This window comes from Temnothorax nylanderi, unplaced genomic scaffold, assembly GCF_030848795.1.
Source record: "Temnothorax nylanderi isolate EJ_2023f unplaced genomic scaffold, tnyl_v1.0 TNYL_tig0263_pilon, whole genome shotgun sequence".
NCBI classification, from domain to species: Eukaryota; Metazoa; Arthropoda; class Insecta; order Hymenoptera; family Formicidae; genus Temnothorax; species Temnothorax nylanderi.
In genome coordinates, this window is record NW_027249325.1 from 31,216 (window position 1) to 50,055 (window position 18,840).

General features: G+C 34.2%; 2 protein-coding genes across 6 annotated transcripts; one reads left to right on the forward strand and one right to left on the reverse strand.

The window, feature by feature from the left end:
* Nucleotides 1-256: 256 nt before the first annotated feature.
* Nucleotides 257-17,999, reverse strand: LOC139780117 (condensin complex subunit 1-like). Of its 5 annotated transcripts, XM_071718618.1 has the most exons (9): nucleotides 17,683-17,998; nucleotides 6,598-6,787; nucleotides 6,161-6,480; nucleotides 5,693-6,085; nucleotides 5,360-5,472; nucleotides 4,285-4,529; nucleotides 2,270-2,419; nucleotides 2,025-2,176; nucleotides 257-1,745 (listed from the first exon to the last, which is right to left on the reverse strand). In XM_071718618.1, exons 3-5 carry the CDS (start codon nucleotides 6,344-6,346, stop codon nucleotides 5,401-5,403), a joined length of 651 nt encoding a protein of 216 aa, XP_071574719.1. In that variant the 5' UTR covers nucleotides 6,347-6,480; nucleotides 6,598-6,787; nucleotides 17,683-17,998; the 3' UTR covers nucleotides 257-1,745; nucleotides 2,025-2,176; nucleotides 2,270-2,419; nucleotides 4,285-4,529; nucleotides 5,360-5,400. The 5 variants fall into 5 exon arrangements, with proteins under 5 accessions (XP_071574719.1, XP_071574722.1, XP_071574723.1 ...); XM_071718621.1 differs by lacking the exon at nucleotides 5,360-5,472 and having other exon boundaries at nucleotides 4,285-5,134; nucleotides 17,683-17,999; XM_071718622.1 differs by lacking the exons at nucleotides 4,285-4,529; nucleotides 5,360-5,472 and having other exon boundaries at nucleotides 17,683-17,999.
* Nucleotides 11,096-16,364, forward strand: LOC139780116 (uncharacterized). Its single transcript, XM_071718617.1, has 7 exons — nucleotides 11,096-11,374; nucleotides 13,864-14,067; nucleotides 14,158-14,376; nucleotides 14,598-14,699; nucleotides 15,245-15,486; nucleotides 15,610-15,769; nucleotides 15,954-16,364. The coding sequence occupies exons 2-7, from the start codon at nucleotides 13,869-13,871 to the stop codon at nucleotides 16,094-16,096; spliced, it is 1,065 nt and encodes a 354-aa protein (XP_071574718.1). The 5' UTR covers nucleotides 11,096-11,374; nucleotides 13,864-13,868; the 3' UTR covers nucleotides 16,097-16,364.
* Nucleotides 18,000-18,840: the final 841 nt, after the last annotated feature.

Consider the following 18,840-nt stretch of genomic DNA (forward strand, 5'->3'; position numbering starts at 1 on the left):
TCATAACGCTTTTACCATATAAAATCTCAGTTTCTCCAACAAAACGCGTTAAATCAATTTCACATTGTTTTAAATCTTCTTCTGAAATACTTTGAGAAAGAAGAACATTAATACTTCGCACTAAAAGTACAAACGAAGCTAACGCATTATCGTCTAAAATGCCTGTAAGACACGGCACACTATAAAATAAAGTCCATGACCGCCATTCACTCGCTTTAAGTTTACCTTCTTTAAATGACCGCGGTAAACGATGGATTTCTTTCGGAGGCTTTATATTCAATAATCTTTTATCAACATTGTCTCTTTGCTTTCGCGATAAATAAAATGGAGAACTAGGAGAGTTCCACTCAGCCCACATTTGGCGCGCAACTCCTAACAAGTGACCGTGCATATATTCTACGGGAAATCCCCATACACAACCAAAATATTTCAATTCTGTCAAAATTGAAGGACCTTTAACACCATTAACTGGTCTTTGCAACCGCTTAACTTCTTCTACATCTTTTAGATATGTTACATGGTTTCTCTGTAAATCGTTTTCTGTAAAAGGATATCGCATAGAACCATGTAGATGTTCACAATTTGCATAGCACCAACTACATCCAAAATAGCCGTTAAACTGATATCGGTTTTGCATTACAGGGCGAGCGACTGAGTCTACTGATGCGCATAATGGCCGTAAAAAAAATGTAATGTTTTCATTGTTGCTATTCAATATAGTGATACCATTGTTTATTAATTTTTCTATCTGTTTAATGAAAATCTGTAGATATAGATTCATAAAATCTGCTTTGGGTTCACATTTAGTCATCCACAAACCTGCTAAAATTAAAGTTTGAAATCTATATTTAGGCGGTATCTCATTTAATATTAATAGCACAGGCCAAATACTGTTTTTACCACTTTTGAATACAGGAAAACCATTTGTATTAAAGTTAAAAGTTAAAACTCTACATTTTTTATTACGTGCAATATCCTTATACAAGTGACTATCGTACACATCCGAAATATTATTTATTTCTTGTAATCTGGTGTTTACGTTTTCCACATTATTCATTATAATTTCTCGCATATTTTATCTTCTAACAAGGCGCGAATTTGATATTCAACATTAATAGATAAAAAATAATTTGAAGAATTCGTAGAAATTTGATATTTTTCCTCACACTGACCGCACGTAGCACTTTTATTCTTACCAATATGATCTTTAGAGAGTGGATTTAACAGTAAACAGTAACATTGTGTACAGTAAAATACATACAATATTTTATCCGCAGGCGGGTTATACTTCTTTGACATCGTATACTTAGTAATATTAATATGCCTAAATTTTGGACCAGCCAAAATTTTTATCAAATTTAGTAAAGCATGTCTAGATTCATCGGAATGATGATAACGTAAACATAAAGCTTGGATCATTGTAAAAACTTAAGAAATCGACAAACCGGCAGCTTCGAACATGATAGTATTATCATCAGTGTTATAATTTATGTCTGGACTTTCAAACAAATCAAAATCATCTTCGGAAACAAAACCATCATTGTCGATTTCATCGTTATAGTTCACATCTCTATCAGATTCTTTGCAATAGTTATCATCGTGAACAATATCATTTAAATTGCTGATATCTTCATTTTCATTGAACGAAACATCAATTGCTGTTGTGTTTAACTCACTCTGAATTAAATCCGCCAATGTACCAGCTGTTTGCTCATTTCGCATCGAATGTTTCGGTCTTGTATTTCCTGAAAATTATATTGTTATTGTAAATGTAACTATATGAAATGGGTTAAGAGGATGCTGGAGTCGTCCGTAATACTGACCAAACATACTACTTACCCACATTTGTTTGCTTATTTTCTTTAATTTTGGAGGATTTTTTATTCTGTACAAGGAAAGCGAAAAAAAATAGAAAAGTGCGATGTGCGTTTGGTCGGTATTACAGACGACTCCAGCATCGCCTTCCGTCTCCGTCCAGATATTTCCTACGTCCATGTAAAAAGTAAATGTTAAAATATATTAACCTTCTTGAACGTGTTTCATCCATCGTTGATATGTTTGACGGTTCACTTTCGCTGCTGAGAACCCTGGCTCCAAAAAAGCTTTGTAGCTCTTTCTCTTATTTGAGTTTGACGTACTATTCATTGCGTAATGATCCGATATCTTCACAACAATTCTAATATCATAGAGAAATAATAATTAGCTAAGGTTATAAAATTATTACGTATCAAAAAGTATTCATCGTACAGTTTTGGAAAATTAAGATCACCTGTATATTACTTGATGAAATAATTTGATTATTCCCGTTAGATACACGGTATCTTTAACCGTCACAATATTATCGTCGACCGTAAGGCCAAAACACTCGACTCAACACTCTCGATAATCCGGATCACGCTCTACTATGCGCTCACCAATTCTAAAATCATAGAACATAGAGAAATAATAATTAGCTAAGATTATAAAATTATTACGTATCAAACAGTGTTCACCGTACAGTTTCAGAAAATTAAGATCATCTGTATATTACACGTAAAAAAAGGATTAGCAGCAGGAACTAAAATTTAGCTGTGACAGCTAAGATGTGTCCCTATTCTAGGGACAGCTAATGCTGTTGCTGTCCCAGCTAAATTTATTCACTATTTGGACTTAGCTACTATAGCAACAAATTTTTGCTACAACAGACAAATCAGTCGCTTAACTGAATTAGCTACTTTATATTACAGGATGTCCGAAAGGAAGTTGTTGAAACTAATCAAATATCATTTTCGAATGCAGTTATTGAAAAAACAAACATTGCGTTGAAAAGAGGAAAGTCTACAGTTTTAATGAATATAAATAAAACTTAACAAAATTTTGTATACCAATTTATTTTATTGACAAGAAATAATAAAAAATAAATAAATAATCAAATAAGCTAATGCATTAGCTTATTTAATTATCATTATACAAACATTGTTAAGTTTTATTTATACTCATTAAAAACTGCAGACTTTCTTCTTTTCAACACAATTTTTGTTTTTTCAATAACTGCATTCGAAAATGACAGCTAATTAGTATCAGCAACTTTCTATGGCGGAAGTACCAGGTAATATAAAATTATATTATCTTTTATAAAGCATGTTTGTTTATATAATCTAGAAGGCTCACAAATTTGAAATTAATTACAAAGGTAAAGGAGCATCGAGCCGTAACAAAGTGTAAGCGTTAATATATTCCAAATTCCAATCAAAATTACAAACGTTTCGGTTCAACATCAAACCATCTTCAGTGTCTTATAAAATAGAAACGCAAAAATAAAGCACGCACGACATATTGTTAATCAGGATTACATTTACAGAGTTAATGAATTTCGTTCGTTGATCATCAAGCTGTCAAGCTCCTTTACCTTTGTAATGTTTGTTTATATTCTTTATTTTACAGCGTTTCTCTCAAACTACATTAATTTTTTATTGTCTTCATATTTAAAAAAATGGAAACTCGAATAGTCGCTACTAATACTTCTATTAAATGTACATTGCATGTGTAATTAGGTGTTGAATGGAGATATCAATATCAAATAAAAGACCTACAGATGTAATTTTTGCAAGTTGTAAGAAATTTTTATCACCTCAGAGAAACACTACCAAAAAAAGAATTAATACAACTAATTATAAAATACAGAGACTTTGCACAGTTATCTCTTCTGATCATGTGTGTCTCTGTTTAACAAAACACGTTTTAAATGCTGGTGGAAAATAAAAAATAAAAATATCATATATTACTGACATATAAATATATTTAATATTGATATATAAATATATTTTAGATATATATATTTTAAGAACCCATTTTATTATTTTGGAAAACGTAACTACATAAAAAAAAATAATATGCAATTTTATGTAACAAAAAAATTTTTTCTGCACTATTTTAAATAAAGAAAGATGTTAAAAAAGTAAAAGCAAAATGTAAAAAAAATAAAAGAAAGATGTAAAAAAATTGTTTTCTAAGTGTGAGACGAATAATGAATAAGTGAATAGAAAAATCCTTAAAAAATCATTGCTTAAGTCCTAAAATGGCTGGAAATAATAATTATTTATTATACCATGTTTAAGCTATTCCTGCAATGTTTCTATTAGTACGAATAATTTTTATTTTCTGTCATTTAAGAGCTCAAACAATGATTTTTTGAGGTCTATTTATTTCACATTTAGGGGCCAAAAACAACATTTTTTAAACATTCTTAAATCCGGAGAATCGGATACTTAGAATCCGGAGAATCGGATTCTCATTGAGGCTTACCTTACAGGTGAGTTTTCGACATCTTTGTTACTTTGTTTTATTTTTAACAACATTCTGCAAGCATCTCGCGCTAAAAGAAGATCGTCCTTCGCGCGCGGACCAAATCCTATCTTCATTAACACGTCCAGATTATCAGATGCTATGTTAGATTTCGCCTGAGCTATCATCGTTATTATCATTAACGCGGTTCTGCTATCAATTAGCGATGTGTCCGGATATTTCATGGAGAACTTTTCCCATAAAACCTACACATATAGTGTTTGAGATTGCGCTTGTTTCCTTGCTGAAAATCGCATGTCAAGTAGCCCCTTCGAGAATTTGTCGACGGCAATGTTTAATATGGCATGGATCTTTCATCGCATCGGAAAGTTCGCTAATTGCTGGCAAAACACAGCCACGGCCGACCGGGCGCACAAATAAAGTCAAACAACAACGCTTTCACTAAGGAAAGATCCATGCCATAAACATGGCAATTGAAAACACGTAACGAGCACGTCGGAGCTCCAACCGAAATCGTGACGTCAACGCGATGACGTAGGCCGCCGAGGGCCAATCACCCGCCCGAAATCATCGGTGATCGGCCTGGAGGGAGCATCACCACGGAGGTGATAAAGGGATCGCCGCTGCGCCGCGGAATCGATTTCGCTTGCCGATATCGCGCAGTATCTTTGTACGACCGCTATATTCCGCCGAGTTACACCGCATTCCGCTTGGAATCCCGCACTTGCTCTTGCTTTCTCGCTTGCTTGAGTAACCGCTTTTGCTACACCGCCGCCGCTTCGCACTCGCTTGCGGAACAGCTTCTTCGCCGCGCTAATCTCTGTGCGCGCTAACGCTCACGGCTTGTCGCCTGAAAGGGACACGCTATAAAACTTTGTACATAAACTTCTGTAAATATAGTTTGTTTATTCAATTTCTGTGCTTGCTATTTTTTGTGGTCGTCTGTTACCTCGCGCTATCTCGCGCAACCGCGTGCTCTCGAACATATAGCATTCATTAGAATATATTCTCAATTTATTTTTAAAACAATCAAAATATTTATAATTTATCGTCGAACGAAATCAATATTAAATACATTTAGTAATGTGTGATAGAGCGGTCCATCCGTATTCCATCTTAAATCTCGACCTTCACCTCATATATGCCTTGATTTAATGCAAAGTTAATTGGAGAGTTTGAAGAGTATGACTAAAGGAGATAATAGAGGCAAATTAGACCAAAAAAGTGCGTTATCTCGGAACCGGTTAAAACTACTAAAATTTGAACGTTTTTTTTTTAAATGTAGGTAATTAAAAACACTACAATGTTTATGGGTTAAAAATTTTTAACCCATAAACATGATAAAGGTGTCCAGACATAGGTACGTATCCACTAACTCTCCAGGCATTGGTACATTTACCTAACTTACCTGCAGCAATTCACTGTTTAATTCTTTGTTCTCGTACCACGTCACAATCAACAAAGTCAAAGCCTGGCTCTGTCCAGGCTTCAATTCCTTCAGCAATTCGATCAGACGATTCGCACGGGCAACGGCTATTTGACGGGTCGATCGTTTGTCGTTATTTGTATCGAGATAGATTCCCTTGTACACCATGGCCACGTTATTACGCACAGATTGATCGCGATGAAACACTTGAAACAGAGCCTCGCGCATGGAGTCGGCCGCTCCAGTTACTCCAAATTGGAAAGCAACTCCTAAAAACGTGCACGACTCGACGGCGTCTCCAGCGCATGTGGAGAACAGCAATTTTTCTGCCATCGGTATCGCCTTCTCCAACTCGGTCGCAAATTCCAGACAATTCTGCAGAAACACAATGTATTATAATAACAGCGAATAGTTCAAAAGAATCGCAACGCTTATTTGTATGCCACGTACTTTTAAGTAATTCATAACGCGTTTTCGCAATGTTATCTCCTCTCTCTTGTTGTCGTCTTGTTTCGATTTGCACGCGTCGTTCGCATTGTCGTCTCTATCTGTCGATTTAGTCTCTGATTCTATGAAAATCTTCAGCAAAAAGGCAAATAAACATTCCTCCTTCGCTGTAACGGAAAGATTTTCCATCTCGGGAGCTCCCTCCAATTTCGTAAACGTCTTCCACAGGTATGTCACTGCTTCAGTGACTTTTCGGCTTAATAATAATTATCTCACGTGTTCGAACGCATAATTCGGATCGATATTTTCATCTTGTTTTACATCTACAGAAAAATTAACGTGCAATTAATATCGTGATATATTTTGCAAGCGAAATAATAAAGAAGCCAGCGAATAATTCATTGACAAGAAATCAAATAAATTCCATTTGCAATACGAACTATTTATATATTCTGCTTCATAATTTATTAGAATCTCCTTTATCGCTGCTTTTATATCGTACTGTAAAACAGTCCAAAGTTCAAATCTTTGCTCGTGACCACGTTCACTAGCACTCACGATGTGAGTTTGCAACTCTTGCAATTTTGCCGTCTCTTTTTCCAGCGAATTAGAAAGTTCGATACAATTTAACTGCAAAAATACACAAGCCAAAAATCAGTTTAGTCATGAAAAAAGGCAACTGTAGCCATCGATACAGAATTTGATAATACACTGAGAAAAAAATGTTCTGGATTTTAGTAAATATTAGTTTGCATACAACTGTGACTCTATTTACTAAAATGAAGAAAATTTTCCTTTTTATTAGTATATGTGTAGGGGAGACCGGGGCCTAACCGTCAGTTTTTTTTCGGTGCCGATTTTTAACAAGAAAATAAATAATTGTAGTTAAATATAGTATACCACTGTAAAGATTGAACTTTTAGCTACAAAATTTATATAGAAAATTTTTATCTACGTCGCTTTGTTTAACCGGTATAAAGCAAAAACGACAACGGTGCAAAAATTGAAATCTCAAAAATGCCGGGGTTTAACCGTCACCCCCCCGGGGTTTATCCGTCACACTGCATTTTCAACACATATACATACATCTAATCCTGAAAAATGATAGGATACATTTTAATAATTGTTTTTTAAGAGAAAAATATAAAAATTTATTTAAAAATAATTGTTTTACTTATTCCATAAAACAATTTAGGCACGTGAATACAGATCCTGACAAGCGCACGCATGTGTTGTGTGCTCTACGCTCGCACGCAATGCACTGTTTCCCATATGCTCTGGTTGTCAACTTCTTTGAGCACACTCAGCACGTATTATCCAAGTCTTCGTCAGAATCTGACCGCTGCTGCTTCCTTGATTTCGATTTACGCCCACTGCTCGTCGAAGGCTGCGGTTCTGTTTGTGTGGCATTTTTTTTGGGCCGGCCTCTCTTTCTTGGCGCAGTGGCAGGTGTAGATTTTGACGTCTTTCTCGTAACAGGTTTTTCTTTTTTTTTCCGCATGGACTCCGCCTGCTCAACCGCCAATTCCGCCATTTCAGGCGAGTCAGTAAGAACGGCGCTCTTTCTTCGTTTTCGTCCTTTACGAGTCTGTTGCCTCGGAGCGGCTTTAGGAAATGCTCGAATACTTTGAAGCGTCGTGCTCAAGTTCTGTGTATCACCAGGACGTGACATGGAAGAAGCCGAGGGATCGAATTCGTTCTGGTCGGCTGCGTCGGATTCGGTTGTCTCCGGGTCGGCTGTGTCCGGTTCGGCTGCGTTGAGGTTGACTTCTTCGGGATGAGCGGAAGTAGAAGGCATCTCCCTATCCGTAACACTGCTCGGCAAAAATTCGTATTCCTGGAAAATGTCCGGGTTGAGTGGACAAATTCCAGTGCATTCAAACCCGGACACAATATTTTGATACGTTACGGCAAGTGGCAGTGACTTAGCCACGATTCCGGGGATATCGTATATTGTCATTGTTCTACCAGGATTCATCGACATCCAGTTATCACACTGTCCGTGTACACTTTTCTTTAACGGGCCAAAGACGGTGCGATCCAGCGGTTGCATTTTGTGCGAGCAATGTGGCGGTAATGATAGGAGAATGATTCCATTCGTTTTACAAAATTCGAGACCAGCGATGGACAAATGTGATTCGTGATTGTCGAGTATCAGTAAAACTGGGGCGTCGACGGAAGCACGCACGCGGGACTGGAAGAACTGTAAAAACTGGACAAAATGCTCCGCATTCATCCAGCCACTTGAATTCGCTACACCTGTGCAGCCTGGTGGTCCGCCGTTAAGGAAATGTTCCTTGAAATTTTTACGAGGAAAAATAAAAAATGGAGGTAGAAAATGCCCGGTCGCTGACACCGCCATCGCCAAAGTTACGAGGGTTCCTCTTTCCGCAGAAGTCACTCGCCCGACTTGTTTCACTCCTCGACGTCCAATGACTCTATTCGGTGTCTGCACGGTTGTAATTCCTGTCTCATCCATATTCCATATGCAGTGAGCCTGGAAATGATGAGAAACGTTATTTTTAACCAAAACTGGCAACATTTATTCATTACTGGCAACATTATTCATTAGTTAACACACCTGGAAATGATGTTTATCCATCAGAGATCTTAGCAGCGCAAAGAACCTTTCTACATTTGTTCGATTGAAACTGGTGGCACGTGCTAAACTTGTCGCTTCTGGTTTGCGTATAGATAACATTGGATGTCGTTTGAGAAAGCTGCTTAGCCAATCTTCACCGGCCATGCGAGCGGCTTCCCACGATGCTGGTACCTTCAGATTTAATTTTTTGGCTAAATCAAAGGCTAAACCACGGGTTTCCTTCGCAGATAGCCCAAAGTACATATCGTTGCAATGTACTAAGTATTCCACCAAAGTCTTTTCAGTTTCAGAGTCCATAATCTACATTTGAAATTAAGACGTTGCATGAATATAAACTTTGCTGAGCAGAGTGCATGCTTTTAAAAATTAATAATCGTTAAGTACTCACCGAGGTATATCCTTTATGTAGTACGACCACGTCATCCAAATTTTCTATCTCATCTTTGTTCTTCTTCAACCAGTCGTTCAACGTGGTTCTCCGGACATCGAATTGTTTTGCGGCTGCGGAAACGCTCGTTTTATCTTTTCTCACCGCAAGAACTGCCTTCTTGAGTTGCTCCTTGTCGACGGGAGTCGTTTTGCGACGAAACGTGCGTACCATTTCCCTCCTATACAAACTGACGCACGTGCAAGGGAAGACAGAATCACGCTCGAGCGAGGGAAACCTAACCTGAAATCGCCGTGAGCCGAAGTCGTGCGCCCGTCGCGCCACAGTGACGAGACTGACGGATAAATCCCGGGTGCTTACTGACGGATAGGCCCCAAGCACAAGTTTCAGGTTTGATCGCCCACGAAATATTAGACATCAACGATAATGAAAAAACTACACTGGATTCGTGTTCAGCATGCATTACTCTTTATAATCACCCAAATAGCACCGTATGTCTTATGGACGTCCGTTTTATGTCCATTTTACTACCATACGTCCATGGACATAATATGATCGTCCAATGTACATCCATACAAGGATATATATTGGCTATATAAACGGACGTTCAGTGGACATCCAGTGGACGTCCATTTAAGATCCCTTTTATATAATTCATTTAAGAGTATATACTGTACATCCATTGGACGTTTTTATATGGACTTATTTTGGACTTATCATTATTCGATTTTTTGTCATAAAAAAAGTTCTGTAAGGCATGTAGCTTAACACTTTTCCGTCACGTAAGACATGATCTTATTTTTCCGTCATCATGTTTATAAAATTAAAATTTCATGCATAGCAATCTTTTGTTATGGCGCCATACATGCGTGTGATACCACACGCTTGGGCCATGGTATCACGCATGTATCACGCGATAAAGAAAATACTGCTATACACAAGTCTTGCGCGGATTGGTCGAGCGCGATCACGTGATCAGATTTGGCGGGCTCGTGCAGCGATGGCAGCGCACGCACCAGCCTTACTCGTGTACCGGCGACTCTCCTGGAAAGTCTCACGACACACGTGTTCTCATTGTTTCTCGTTTGAGTGCTCTATATTAAATCAGCCCATTTCTGGGCTACTCATCAGTGGTCTCAACTGCATACGGAACGGAGAATTAACAATGTAAGTATATATGTATAATTTTATATGTATTTAATATATAATATTTTAGCTAATTATTTCATAACCTAAGATATTAGTATTTTATATGACGATACATTTTTTTATCAAGCGAGAATAGAATATATAAAGCATCGTATTTATTTATTTATTTATGGCAATTATAATTTCTTTTAAAAATAAAATGTATCAATATATTTTATGGAAATGTACGTGTTGTACTTTGATATTGAAAATCTGCTTGAAAATATAATTGTATGTATGTTCATAAAAGATATAAGCCTATTCTACAATGAGACAGAAGCAGCTATAAGCTATCAGTGACAAGGATTGGATTTTTGCCAATCTTTTATGACACCTGCGTTCCAACTTATGAATGCTTTATAATTGCTTATGACTCGCTTATATCTTCTGATTGCGCTGACTTCTGTCTCATTATGACAACTGCGTTTCAACTTATGAATGCTTTAAAACAGGCTTATGACTCGCTTATATCGTCTGATTGCTGACTTCTGTCTCATTGTAGAATACGCTATATACATTTTGCTACATCTAAAATTAATTTATATTTTTAGATGATATTTTTAATAAAATAAACTAACTTTTTAATGAACTAACAATATTCATTCATGTATAATACATATTTCAGATTTTCACATATTGTATGTACATACAACCTGTTAATCATGAGTGTTTTCCAGCAACGACACAGTATGACACAGTATTATTTTATCTTTGCTGTTCACTGGTATTGAAAGACAATAGAATGATACTATGTCGCACTGTGTCATTGTTGGAAAGCAGCCCATGTATTTGACTTAGCGCATTGACTCAAAATGTAGAATATGCTTCATCTAAACTCATTCTTATTTTATATCTTCTTTAGAATAAATTAATACTTTTAAATCCTATAAATTAAAAACATTTTTTATTTTATATAGCTCTGGAAGATCTGTTGCTTTGAAAAACCCATTGAGGAAGGTTACGCAACACCATTGGTACAGTTAATTTACAAGATCACACTTAAGGACTGTGTTGCCTTTAGGAAATTCTTGGAAAATAAGTGAGTATGCCTAAAATTGCAACTAAATATTATAGGCGAGCAAAAGCTAGTACAGATTCTACGATAAATTCAGTTGAATCTGATCAAGCTTTTGCTCAATATTTAAATAATAATGATTTGAATAATGAAACAAATATTAATGAACAATTTAATTGCATTGATTTGGATAATAATTTTGATAATATTGAATTTGATAATAATATATTAGAAAGTTTAGAGAGTTCAGATAGTGATACATCCAATAATGATTTCATTATAGATTTTAATGAAAGCACTTTGAATAACGAATCATTTAATAACGAATCAATTAATAATTATGAAAATTCCAATAATACAACCAATAAATGTTCTCTACGATCACAACTTGCTACTTGGGCTTGGAAAAATAAAATTACTCATGTTGCAATTAACGAATTATTAGCTATTTTAAAATCAGAACATGATGAATTACCTTCGGATGCTCGCGTATTATTAAAAACTCCTAGAAAAAATACGTTGAAGATTGTTGAACCAGGACATTATTATCATTTTGGTTTGAATAATTGTATTCATAAATTATGTTCATTTGTATCTTTAAAAAATTTGCAACAAATAGAAGTTTACATAAATATTGATGGTTTACCACTTTTTAAAAGTTCGAATCAGCAGTTGTGGCCAATACTATGTAGTTTAGTTGAAAATCGTAATAAAGTAAGTATTGTAGGTATATATCACGGGGAAAAAAAGCCAGATGAAGCAAATTTATTTTTAAAAGATTTTATTGCCGAAGTTATCAATTTGTCAACACACGGTATCATAATAAATAAAGAGAACAAAAGTTTTAATTATCCCTTCAAAATTAAAGGTTTTATTTGCGATACACCTGCTAAGGCGTTTATTAAATTTACAAAAGGTCATACCGGTTATTATTCATGTACAAAATGTGTTATAGAAGGGGATTATATTAACGGTAGAGTTTGTTTCTCGAATTTAAATAAATTCCGTGATAGAACCGATTTAGAATTTAGATCAAAATCTCAAGAAGAACATCACATAAGTTCAAAAACTTCTGATCTTGAATTAATCGAACATTTAGATATGATTCGTGATTTTCCTGTCGAGCCGATGCATTTAATTGATTTAGGCGTTACAAAAACTGTAGTGATTATGTGGTGTTTTGGTAAACCATCAGTAAAATTATCTCATGCACAAATTACACAAATTTCTGATTTATTAATAAATCAAATTAAAAATATCCCTTTAGAATTTAATCGTACACCTAGATCATTAGAAGAAAGTAGAAGATGGAAAGCTACAGAATTTAGACAATTTTTATTGTACACAGGTCCTGTTGTTTTAAAATCTGTACTTAATCGAGACAATTATCTCAATTTTATGTCTTTAAATGTAGCTGTCACTATTTTATCATCTCTCCATCATGTTAGATATTTAGATTACGCTAATTCTCTTCTTAATTATTTTGTAAAAAGTTATATAATTTTGTATGGCAAAGATAATTGTTCAATTAATATTCATAACTTATTACATTTATGCGATGATGTAAAAAAGTTTGGAATGTTACAAGAATACAGTGCTTATCCCTTTGAAAATCATATGCAAAAGATAAAAGGATATATTAGAAAAAAAGATAAACCATTGCAACAAATAGTTAATCGTATATATGAAGAAAATTTTGCAGAATTAAGTGAAGAAAATAATTTGAATGTGAAACCCAAATTATTCAATAAACATAATAACGGACCTTTAAATCAATTTTTGTGTACTAGTCAATGGGAAAAAATTGTATTTTCTAATTTTACTCTAAAAATAAAAGATCCAAATAATTGTTGTAGTTTAAATAATGGTGACATTGTTTTAATTAAAAATATTGCTAGTAACGATAAAAATATAGTAATAATTGGAAATAAATATAATTCAAAAAAAGATTTTTATAATGAACCATGTAATTCTTCTGATTTGGGTATATATTTAGTTGATAACGTTGTTAACGATCTTCAAAGTTGGAATATAAGTGAAATATCGCATAAATGTATAAGATTACATTTTAAAGATAAATTTGTTATTTTTCCCTTACTTCATTCCGCGTCTAATTGAATTTTATAGATTTTAATAATTTTACTTTTATATATAAAAAAATTTTAATTTAGGATTATTTAAATGTCATTTTACAATTTATTTTTATATTTTACAATTAAAATTATTTTAGATTATATTTATTAAGATCATATTTTACAATTAAAATTAATAAAAATAGAGATGTATTTCTTAAATATTAAATTTATTAACTTCTCAGTATTTTTAAAAATGATGAATAATATTCCAAAGAATATTATTATAATATTCAATTGTTCTGAGAATATATACACCTAACAAATAAATTTTACGATAAGATAAAAAATTGAATTCCCTTCTGTTTGTTAACGGCTTGATTCCAAATATTTAAAATGATCGATTTGAAGTTGCGTACACAAATTGTTAATAATTTGCAGGAAAAATGACAAAGACATGGACTATTGTGATTTTCACTGATGAAGATTGTGTTGAAGTAGTTCCATCAAATTGGATACTAAATGACAAATGTTATTGGCCGACGCTTACACCTGACAAGTTGAAAGCTGCAGTAAAAAATCACGATGCACTTAATACTTCTTGGCCTTCATATCCTATTCGGCTTATACGAAATGGAACTTTTTGTAAATATATTACTTATTGTGTTCTTATGTATCAATTGACAAAAAATCTATTTATTGCATTGTCGTCATGTTATATTTATTTTGTTTTAGATGATTATTCAACAGCAGAAAAAAAGTGTAAACGGGCGGAATATTCGTCCGATGTAAATTCTGACAGATCTAAACAGAATGAAACAGAATCTGACAGAAATAAAAGGAGAATAATAAAAAAAACGTTTGGCTCTTCATTTGATGAGGATGTTCTATCATCATCAGACGATAATAATAAATTGCCGACTAAATTGCCGACTCCTCCACATTTAACGAATGGTTCGTATGCATGTATTTATTTGCTACATTATATAAATTTTGTTAAAAATTAATTATCTTATAAATGAAGAGACATAGTAGTATCTGGCGTTATTTTACTTTTTAAAATCTTTTTAAAATAAAAGTATAACGTAAATTTTTAGGGATAAAAGAAAACAGTCGCGAATACTTTATAAATTCAAAAAACATTCAATCATTTAGTTCCTAATTTTTTCTTCCAGACACCAGTACTTTTATAAGTAAAAGAAAGCCGAAACAAAAGAGTCAAGCTACTAATAACGATAGAATTCGAAATGAGAAATTTGAAAGGAATTTATCAATTGGTAAATTATTTTTTATAATATATATAATTATTAATCACAACTATTAAGCACCTTTACAAAATGCAAAAGCTTATAATGTATTTTTTGTAAATTTTGTAGGTAATAACGAATCTTTAGATGACAACGATAAACCATTGAATGTTAATGAACAAGAATGTAAATGTTGTCCTGTACATATAAAACACAACTGTGGTATGTATATGTTATTTGCAATCGCAAAATTTGCCCATTGCCCGAATTTTTAACCAATGCGATATGGATAAGTTTAAATGTCCACAACACGTTCTGGATATTTATTTTGGCCACTGAGCGTTGGAAAACACAACGCGTTGTGGCCAAAATAAAGTACTCAGAACGCGTTATGGACATTTAAGCCATATATTGCATTGGTTAAAAAATTCGGGCAATAGGCAAATTTTGCGATTGCGAGTAATATATATTTTATGTACAGTTATTTTCGATAGAATTATCATTAATCTTATTATAAAATTAAATTATTATTACATGTTCGACACGATTAATAAATATATTAAACTTTTTTCCAGAAAAATATTTTCGAGAAATCATCCGCCAACAAAATCTATTGAAAGCCAGCATGTGGCAATATACAGATTCACTTAACGAATTAACCACATCGGTTAATCGTATTCTTACGAATAAGGTGACTCATGAAGTGGAGGAAGCAACAACTTCATTCCTCACAATGTTTAATTTTCCGTTACAAGACGAGGAAGACCTAATCCGCGTCGATGAACACCTAAACGACGAGAAAAATTTTAACGTTGCGGTAATTTTTTATGAATGTGTTATTCTCACATATATATGTTACATATTTATTGCAGTTTTACAAATATACTTTATTAATTAATGAAATTTTAGTTGATTATTATTTTTATTTTGAATTTTACAGATGAATGAACTTGCAAAAATTGGTGGAAGTTCTGTACAAAATTTTACTCAAAGAGCTTTGCAAATATTAATAACAAATGACCTTGCATCAACCTATAGCTGGTTGGGAAGGCGAGCCAAAAAAACTTTTAACAAATTAAAATTAGCGGATTTGATAATTGGTAAGTAGTTTTTTAGATTATCTTTTATTTACCGATTATCTTTTATTTAACGATTTTATTAAAATCATTCTTCCTTCGTAGATTATCAAATATACAATATACAATTACTATTTACAATTTTACTATTTACAATTATACTATTTACAATTTTCTAATTATTTTTTACCCTGTTTTTATATTATAGGTTCTGTCAAAAAAAGCATCCCAAATTCTACTAATAAAGAGTGCGAAGAAGCAATCCAAAAGTGGTTAAGAAGAGCCAAAGAACGTAGTAATAATAATAATAAGAAACGTGGAGAGAATAATAATGATATTGAGGAAAATTAATTTTTAATTGCATACACGAGAAGTTACTGTGGGAGAAACCTCTACTGGTGCAGAAACTGCGCGTGAAGGTTTGGCAGATGCTGAAAATTAATTGGTCGAATCATTTATTAATAACTTACCTGAGAAACTCATCATCGCTTTCATTTTTTATTATGGTTTATATTTTTTTTCGTTTATATTTTAGTTTATATACATATATATATATATAGTTTATATATACAAATTATTAATTTATATAGAATATTAGATTATAAAAGAGTTAGTTATATGTAGCTATATATACATATATAAATATTATTATAGTTTAATTTAATAAATGTATTGCAGTATTACAAAATACTGCAGTGATACTGTAAGTGCAGTAATAATAATAAGTATATGTATACTGTGATAATATAAAACTGTATAAAATAAAACTATTTCAGTTTTTCACTAAATCGTTATTAATTTTATTACCTAATTAATTCTAAATTATGTACGTATAATAAGAAGCCGAAATATGTCCAGTAAAGGTATAAATTTCGTCCATAAAAGGTCCAAAGTACGTCCGTTAATGTCCAATAATGGATGTCCTATGGATGTCCAGCCCAGTTGCAAACGGATATACAATGGACGTCCACTGTACGTCCGTCGTACTTAATATGGACGTCCAGTGGATGTACACAATGTCCGACATGGATGTCCATTGTACGTACATAAGACGTACTTGTGCTTATTGGGCATGTACTTTGAGATTTGGAGAGCAAATATTATTGCAGATATTACAAAATTTCCACGCGCAGAAAATTTCACTTTCACCTTCCGAAAACACGTTTGCCCTCGTAAAAATCATAACACGGCAGATAACCTGCCGAAACTCCGTTGGTCACATGGGTACCATAAGCAGCGTTTACAACGTTAATAGCGAGTTCGCACAATATACAGGTTCCGAGATATTTGATATGACGGTTCAACCCCGGCGACGGTTAGGCCCCGGTCTCCCCTATTCACTAGGAAAAAAATATACTAATAAAAAGGAAAATTTTCTTTATTTTAATAAATGGAGTCACAGTTGTATGCAAACTAATATTTACTAAAATCCAGAACATTTTTTTCTCAGTGTATTAAGAAGTTTATTCATATATATAATGCAAAGTTATTGTTCAGGATGCTTACTTCTTTAACCTTATATGTATGCAAAGTTACCGTTCGGCATCATTCCGTATGATCAGTCAGCGAATATTATTTTACCTATCAAATTAGAAGATAAAAGAATATATGTAAGATACTTTATTCTAAATACATTGCAAGTACATTAATCCGTCTTATCGTTCGGCGGCCGGTAAACGACTGCCGCTAGTGCCGCTCCGACCCGTACTTTCGACAGGCCCGGCACGCACACACACGCGGTCGCGGCATGTCACCTGTATATCGATCACGTGATAGAGCGCTCTCGATATTTCTAGAATCTAGATCTCACATATATACGCTATGATTGTGAGATCGTGGAATAATGCCGAACGGTAATTTTGCATACATATATAAGGTGAGAGAAGTAAGCACGGAAAATCGCAGTCATGCAGTATTTACAATAGAAGTGTACTTACCTTTGAATCTATCAATAACTGTTGGTTGAGATACACCCCAACGGTTTAATAGTTTGTGAACTTCTTTGTCTATCTTTTAATATTTCCGCGAACTCGGGATGCAGTAGGTACGTTAGGCCCAAATTCCGTCTCTCGGCAGTCTCGGCGGCGAAAAAAGCGCGACGGAGGTCCGTATCCGCGACCCGGCACACGTCACCCTAGCGAGGGAGAGGCAGTCTTCCGTTCCCCGAGGACACGCGTGGCGCACGCGGTGGCGCGGACAAAGCAGATGCAACACCTACGTGTCGCCGTGTCCGCGTGCACGTTCCGACGCGCGGCACCCACGTCACAGTATATACAGTAGCGCAACTCCTCTGATTTCGTGTTGGCCAAAACGGATTGCGCATGCGCGAAATAAAGCACTACCTCTGTCTCTTTTCTTCTTACTGTCTTTCCTTTTCTAACGGATTTAGAGGCACATTTAAATTAGAGACCCTCTAATCAGAGTCTAGACATCAGGGAGCACGCTCTGATTGGTCCGCCATTTTTCTGCAATTCGCGCCGGTTTTATGAAATCTCTATTGCTATGAAATATAAAAACTTATTAATTATTAATAAAAATACATTGAAATTTTAATTTAAAACGTTTTAAAATATTACGAGAGAAAGAGAGAAAGAGAAAAAAAGAGAGTGAATGAGTTGAAAGTAGAAACTTTGATAGTAATTAACAGTAATAAATTAATATTTAAAGAAAATATAGTAAAAAAGTAATAAGAAAATAGGGAATAAATAACACATATATATATAAACAGCATATAAAAAATATTTATTGTATATATTAATACTTATGTTATACATGTAAAAAGTAGGGGAGACCGGGGCCTAACCGTCGCCGGGGTTGAACCGTCAAATCAAATATCTCGGAACCTGTATATTGTGCGAACTCGCTATTAACGTTGTAAACGCTGCTTATGGTACCCATGTGACCAACGGAGTTTCGGCAGGTTATCTGCCGTGTTATGATTTTTACGAGGGCAAACGTGTTTTCGGAAGGTGAAAGTGAAATTTTCTGCGCGTGGAAATTTTGTAATATCTGCAATAATATTTGCTCTCCAAATCTCAAAGTACATGATTATAAAGAGTAATGCATGCTGAACACGAATCCAGTGTAGTTTTTTC

Excerpts from the sequence above, each read along its gene's own strand:
- LOC139780117 (XM_071718618.1), bottom strand. The coding sequence starts at position 6,346 with ATGGAAAATCTTTCCGTTACAGCGAAGGAGGAATGTTTATTTGCCTTT. Across the intron at positions 6,086-6,160 it reads GCGTTATGAATTACTTAAAA|AATTGTCTGGAATTTGCGAC; the intron begins GTACGTGGCATA and ends GTGTTTCTGCAG. Across the intron at positions 5,473-5,692 it reads TAAACAGTGAATTGCTGCAG|TCATACTCTTCAAACTCTCC; the intron begins GTAAGTTAGGTA and ends TATCTCCTTTAG.
- LOC139780116 (XM_071718617.1), top strand. The coding sequence starts at position 13,869 with ATGACAAAGACATGGACTATTGTGATTTTCACTGATGAAGATTGTGTT. Across the intron at positions 14,068-14,157 it reads TATACGAAATGGAACTTTTT|ATGATTATTCAACAGCAGAA; the intron begins GTAAATATATTA and ends ATTTTGTTTTAG. Across the intron at positions 15,770-15,953 it reads ATTAGCGGATTTGATAATTG|GTTCTGTCAAAAAAAGCATC; the intron begins GTAAGTAGTTTT and ends TTTATATTATAG.